At 22.7% G+C, this 7,732-nt stretch overlaps 1 protein-coding gene across 2 annotated transcripts; it reads left to right on the top strand.

The window, feature by feature from the left end:
• LOC140671142 (very long chain fatty acid elongase 7-like) lies at nt 1-4,147 on the top strand. 2 transcript variants are annotated; one of them, XM_072902275.1, is made up of 7 exons: nt 1-283; nt 1,187-1,276; nt 1,732-1,916; nt 2,011-2,109; nt 2,221-2,277; nt 2,932-3,174; nt 3,829-4,147. In XM_072902275.1, exons 2-7 carry the CDS (start codon nt 1,219-1,221, stop codon nt 3,985-3,987), a joined length of 801 nt encoding a protein of 266 aa, XP_072758376.1. In that variant the 5' UTR covers nt 1-283; nt 1,187-1,218; the 3' UTR covers nt 3,988-4,147. The 2 variants fall into 2 exon arrangements, with proteins under 2 accessions (XP_072758376.1, XP_072758377.1); XM_072902276.1 differs by lacking the exon at nt 1-283 and having other exon boundaries at nt 1,812-1,916.
• Nucleotides 4,148-7,732: the final 3,585 nt, after the last annotated feature.

Genomic DNA, 7,732 nt, shown 5'->3' with positions numbered 1-7,732 from the left:
TTTTCTTCGACGTGTACTGCCATTTTTATTTTTTTGACCGTTTTTACGTAGAAGGATAATTGTCTCCCACATTTTCTTTCTTTCTTCCTTTTCTTCATTTTATTAATCTGGAGTGGATAAATTAAATAGAGTATACTTTTTGCTTCTATTAACTTATTTACTTCTTCGCTCTTTACCATTCTCGGCATCTTATATTATCGAAAGCAACAATAATTGACAAGTGCGGCGGGCATCGGAGAATACATTTGTCAAACCAGTGAACTCTAGAGAACAATCAATTTTGGTAATATATATCTCTTTTTTTATCGCGAGAGAGACGCTCGAAATAAATTGTGTCAAGGCTTTTCTGTCCCTTTTTTCATTTTAACGTTAACTCATTTTAACAATCTAAAGGGAATGTCGCGATAAATTGCCACATTCCAAAGTTTGTGAAAATAATTACAAAATATTTGTAAGAACTCATCGTTAAACAAAGAGAGTAAATACTCTACAAAAAAATTCGAATTCTCTGTTGCAAACGCGAGTGTAAATCTACGAGGCACTTATATTACCTGTTCTTATGTTCGTACAAATTTTAACAAAGTGGGAATTTGCAATTTCAATATTTATAATTCTCACAAGTTAAGTGTAATGTTACAAATAACAATAAATTAATTTTTCCTTTGTACTAGTGATAATATCGGTAATAATAATGTTACGAATCGCAGAGTTGTATGATAAAAACAGATATTTAATTAAATATGGATGTAAAATTCATATTGGAAAATTAAGATGAAGAACAAATATTTACCGACACAAAAAGTGCAAGCTTAAAATATTAAAATTTTCAAAAAATCTACACAATATATACTAACAATAAGATAATTTTTATTATACAAAAATGTAATTAAACTTAATATCTTTATCTTTCATGCGGAATTATTATATTAAGAATATGTTAATCGTGAAAGAGAGAAAGAGTAAGTTCGGATAACTTTTAAAAATGCTTTTAAAGTCATTCTTATGTACTTATTGTTAGTAGAAGAGAGAAAAATTGAAAGAACTCTAATTTTTATCATGGTTTTTTAATTTTACAAATATAAAATGATAAGAAAAAAAAAGTTTTAAAATCTAATTGTAATATAAGCATAAAAACTTTTTTACGTTTTATGTCGCATAAAAAAGTACATTTTTATTCATATTTCGGATAGTATACAGCAGATACAGTACTTCACCGACATGATTGATTTTATACGACAGCTGTTCGATTATACTGAAATTTTAAACAATATTGAAGGTGAGCTTACTAACACTATAAAGAAAGTCAATTTTGAAATAAAGATTCCTCTATTTACGAAAAATCTGCTGAACGAGATAACGTAAATGTACTATGAATTTATTAAATGCGATCAATTCTTGAAACTTTATAGAAATTCTTTTATCTATTCATTATTATCTATATCTATTCTATTTATATTAATTTATACAACATAGAACACTTTTTATAGTCACGAAAACATTAATGTTGTCTAGTGCGATTATATATACATATACATATACATATATATACATATATATAATCAAAATAATAAATATTTCTAATTTAATAATTCATTTATTTTAAAAAGGTTTCAAAATTTCATAAAATGTAACAAATTATTTATATTGCACAGATGCTATTAATCAGAAATTTTCAACGTGTTTTATAACTTTTCATAAAAAATAAACAAATTATATTTTCTTGTATGACAGTAATAGACACCTGGCCTTTAATGGGGTCTCCGGGTCCTATGTTATGTATTATCAGCACATATTTGATATTCGTATTGAAGGTTGGACCAAAAATAATGGAAAAGAGACCAGCTTTTCAGCTGAAAACCGTTATGATTTTTTATAACGCGTTTCAAGTGCTCTTCAATAGCTGGTTAACATATTTGGTAAAGTTATGATTCCATATCTCTATCATTAAATGCGTGACAAATTGTAAGATTTGATACAAAATAATCTCTAAAAATTATTCGTTGATTTCAGATATTTAGTTTTATTATTGAATATAAACATTTGCTCTTTCCTTATGCATGCAATTTTCATTCATTACATGATGCAGAAGCCAAACGTGCACAATTAGAGGTAAGCATTTTCATAATTTTTAATAATTGTAAATTGGATTAAATTTTAACAATTTACAGTAAATAGTAAACACATTTTTTAACGATATTATGTATATGTTTCGACGAATAGTTATTACAAGGTGGATATTGGTATTTCTTCGCAAAAGTAATCGAACTTCTGGACACGGTAAACAAATAATTATATACAAATAAAATTAACTAATAAATTAATAATTAAGTTTAATATGTATTAATGGATTCACAAAGTTTTTGCAAAGACATTTGGAAAAACAATGTGCATGTTCTATATGAAATTTTATATGAAATAAAAAATAATAATATGAAATAAAATTTTATATGAAATAATATTTATGATTTTGAGATTAAATTACATTTTATAAATCTTTACTTTAACTAACAAATTGTTTATTAATTTTAAAAAGCTAAAAGTGTTTTGTGCAATTCATGAATCTCGAAATGTATTAAATTTATTAACGTTTGACGTAGCCAATCCGTTTAGAATGTTCAATTACATAGATAAACACATCTAAATACCTAATGAAAATTTTATTGTGCGTGTGTTAAATATTTTCAAAATTTATTTATTTATTCTCTTTATTAAATATAATTTCTTTAATCGCACGACTTTATATTAAAATCACAATAAAAATTATTGAATGTTACAAATTAAAATAACATTTAAATTAAATTATTAAATGTCAATTGAATATTGATGAAATAATATATTAAAACATAAAAAAATATAAGAAAATATTGAGACAAAATAAAAAATAATTTATAAAGAAAATAAAATTTTTAATATAATATTCTGTTTTTGAAGGTATTCTTCGTTCTGAGGAAGAAACAATACCAAGTAACTTTTTTTCATGTTTATCACCACACCATAATGGCCACTTTCTCATGGTGCTACTTGAAATTATCACCTGGCGAACAAGGTATTATTATAGGTTTCTTAAGTTCCACAGGCCACATTATATTATACAGTTATTATTTTATGGCGGCACTTGGCTTCAAGTACAAAAAATACCTCTTGTGGAACAAATATATGACCTTGATTCAACTGGTAAATATCTCTTAAAATATTGATTAAATTGTCAAAGTAATTTTAAAAATTATTCTGCATCTCATTATTATTATTTTATCAATCTGTCGATAAAATCATTACGTCTTTAATAACAATAGGATTCATAGTATTATATATTTTAGAACATTTTTTTATTTTTAAACAACGGGTTAATTAAAACGACCTGACTAGCCAAAGTCATTCAATTTATTCACACGATGTTTCGACCATATGGTTGTGGTCCTTTTCAAGTGTAAACGTAAATTAAGAAAGAAAAGAAAGAATCCAATGAGACATGTTTAAAAGTAGAATTTAATTATGGAACAATTAAATATGTCACTTAGTTAAAATCAACGATTATTAAATTTGAGGTAAACACAAACAACGAGACACGTCATGTCAGCATGAGTTTTTAAACGAAACGTCGTGTGAATAAATTGAATGATTTTGGCTAGTCAAGTCGTTTTAATTAACGCGTTGTTTATAATTAAATACTAGCGACTTTAATCTCTAACTTATAATTTTTTTATTTTATTCTTTTCTAATATTTTCTTTAATTAATATACATGCTGTTGAATCTATTATAATGTTAACATTATTAAAAGCATTACTTACGTAAATCAGAGTTAATAAATTTTCTTTTATAATTTTCAGCTACAATTTGCACTAATATTAGTCTATCTAATGCTAACATTGGCCATGAATTGCCAATCATCGAAGATTTTGACGTATTTCTTCGCGATGAACGTGATAATCTTCATTTACTTGTTTAGCAACTTTTATATAAAAGTATATAAGACGAAGGCCCAATAATAAAAGATCTCGCAGTTGGTGAAAGAATACGGACTTATATTCGAGTTTGTTTATATCTAAAATTTTACATAATAAACGCATGTTTGATGTTAAAGCATATCATGAATGACTAAATGTAATAAAATGACTGCAGCTTTTACAGTGCGGCAATTTTCTATAATTGAGTCATTTACTTCTACAATTAAAAATGATATAACTACATAGATATCCATTAATATATAATATTAACAAGAAAAAATATTTAATTGTTACTTGCAAATTTTTTTTCTTTAAGACAACTATGCGTTTTCTCTTTACACAAATAGTTTTCTCTTATTATTTTGTGCATAAACATATTGAAGCAAAATAATTGAAAAATAAATATTTTACGACATATTTCATAGTTTAATATGAGAAATTATTAAAAATTATGATCCTCAAATTAAAGTATGATATATCTCATAAATTATTCTATTGTTTACTATCATACCCTTATAACTTTTACATAGTATTGTATAAAATTAATTTATATAGAAAAATTAAGATAATTTCATTAAAAAAAAACTAGATTGACCTTCATGTAATTTTAGCATATCCAAGGTTTCAGATTACATCCAAGATTAAAATAATAGTAAAACGTTTATCTTTTTACTCCTTTAGATTAAACAATTTTTATATAAACCATTTTTATGTAAAATTAATATTTATGAAGATATCTTAGAAGGAAGTTTTTAATAACTCACTCTATATATTTAAATATACATATATACATATATGTATAGGCAATGTTTTGAAATATTAATTATATGTACATTTTATAAACATATAATGTTGTATAACTTATACATAATGTTTAAAAATGTTTCCAAAATGTTACTTAATAATATAAAACTATTATTTTGAAATATTAATTCAAATATTTTTTAAATGTTATTCTTAATATTTATGCAGTATGATTATATTTTAATATTGTTTAATGTTTATGTAACATGTTAATTATTTCTAACATTGGATGTTAATTCCTTTAATTATCCCAACAGCGTATTATCTTTTCAGTTTTTCCTTATTCAAATTTTTTGTCACCAATGATATAAAGCCAGCAAAGCGAAATTTTATAATCAAAAATCTAATAATAGGTCTCATCTATTTAAAACAATTTAAAACATTTAAACAACTATTTAAAACAAAAGCTCAATTTCCACATAAATTTAATTTAACTCAAAAACAAAACATTAACTGAAATTGTTGCTAGTTAAACTTAATTATTTAACTTGAATTATTATTTATATTATTTTTATATAATCTTTTTTTTCTTTAAGAAAAACTAAAATATTTTCATAAAATATCAAGTTGATAAAATATAATGCTTTTAATAAAAATATCATCCGTTATAGAGCATGTATTTATCATGTATTTCGAAGAAATTGTACTTAAATACGCACAATTAATGCACGTTTCGTTACATTACACAAAATGTTAAAATAAATCGAAATTAATCAATAGTACTTGCATAATAAGTAATTACTATTTATAGTATATCACATATAGCCAGATCGCGCAAAATTTCGAATTTAATTATGTATAATCATATGTAATCACATAAATCCATTTTTTCTCGGGTAATTGTTATTTCTCATTTTAATAATAGTATATAAGAGTTTTCATGTTATTTACATAACTATTTCTATTTCTCTCGCCTATCTAACAATAAAAAAACTAAAAATTTTTACTATAAACTGCTATAAAATTTGTATTCACAATATTATAAGAGCATCACTACTGATCACTAGTGTGATACAAGTAGAAAAGATTTGTTTCTCAAATATTATTGCCTAAATTATAATACAACATCTCTTTATTTTAAAATTTAAGCAAACAATATACTGCTATTCTGTTATGCCTTCTATTCTTTTATTTTTTTATGATTTTTTTTTTATTTTAAAGACGAAATACATATATAGAATAAAAATATTGTTCCTTGTTTCTCATTTTCGTTTTTGTTTTGTACGCAAAATTATATGACAATTGTGAAAGAAAACATACGATTTTCAGACTTACATATAAGTTTACAGTCCAGAAAAAAGGTAAGCAGAGTGTGAAAGCTTTTATAGTAAATGACATGCTTTTGTGTTCTTTAAAATTTACAAGCGTGTAAGACTATATATCACCGTAAATCTCGTATGCTTTCAAACAGGGAATTAATTATACGCAAATAGTTTGTCGCGATCATTTTAAATTATATTTTTTTTGCGTGTATTTTACTAAATTTATTTATTATTATTTCAAAATGACTATAATGTACTTACTTAATCAGTTAATAGCTGGCACTGTTGACTACAATGTTATCAGCGTTGTAGCGATCATTAATTTCAGATGCACGTTCAAGCAATTTTATTGGGCAACCAAATGTGACAAGTATCGTAAAAAAAATTTTATCAATTTTATATTTATTAATATAACATAATATATAATAAAAAATAATAAAATATATTTAAAAAAATATATAAAAAAATTAACATTTTGCATATTTATTTTATTAATCTAATTATTTTATTTTACTATTTTCCGTTTGTCATTTTAATAAAAAATAAAGAAGGAACTCAATAAAAGATATCTTAGAATTTAAACAAAACAAATAATTAATAGAAAATGGAAAAATAAGAATCAAGCGTAGTAAGTAATGCGCAAATTATTTTATTTAAAATAAAATCTGAAAGTTTAATTAATAAATACATATTAATATGTTTTTATTATAAGTTTTAAAAAATAACTGTTTTATCATATTATTTATAATAATTTAATAAAAAAGACAAACAGTTAAATTTGAACAAAAGCATAAACAATAATAAAATTTTTTAAAAATTAATATATGTATAATATATAAATATATATTTATATTTATTCAATAATTACTGAACAATAACTATTATCAATACGAAATATGTATACTGCTAATACGGATTCACAACAAAATACTTTTATAGTAATGCATGCGTATTCTTCGTAGCATGTAGTTATTAAACAAAATTATACTATTGCGTCAATATCATCTTATTTCGCAGTTGTGTAAGCGAATCTTTTTTATTTATTGCATTGATAATAAATCGTTATTTATTAATATTGGCTTTCAGTTAGCTCTATTTTTGTATAAAAACATATTATTTCTCTTATATGAGTAAATTACTTATTGCCATAATTGCTATATATTTAATGTATAATATATTATAAAAAATCATAATATGTAAGCTATAATATATTTCTAATAAAAATATGCTATATGTCTATATAGCTACATAAATTATATTATACATTATTATATATATATATATATTTTATATAATTATTTACTACATATATTATATATAATATATATTATTATATTTTATTATAGATAGTTGAATTGTATTATATTAATTTAATAAATAAATAAATATATATATATATATATATATATATATATATATATATATATATACACGCATATGTATGTATATTTATTTATTTATTTTTATTATATTTGATTATTAATTAATTTTTTATAAAGAACATTTTTGGAGATACTATTTTGATAACAACTTTTGTAAATTAAATATTATATTTTAAAATTTTATTGTATTATAAACGATATTTTTACTGTCAATGTCACATGTTCTTTTTATCTGTTAATATTATTTAATTGTTATAAGTGTTGCGATAAAAAATGGCGTAGTATTCACGTTTATGCGTGGCATATGTTTTCATAGCTATTCTCGCAAACTCTTCCAGT

This window comes from Anoplolepis gracilipes, chromosome 11 (assembly GCF_047496725.1).
Source record: "Anoplolepis gracilipes chromosome 11, ASM4749672v1, whole genome shotgun sequence".
NCBI classification, from domain to species: Eukaryota; Metazoa; Arthropoda; class Insecta; order Hymenoptera; family Formicidae; genus Anoplolepis; species Anoplolepis gracilipes.
The sequence above is the reverse complement of the archived record's forward strand: the minus strand, read 5'-3'. Positions and strand labels throughout refer to the sequence as shown.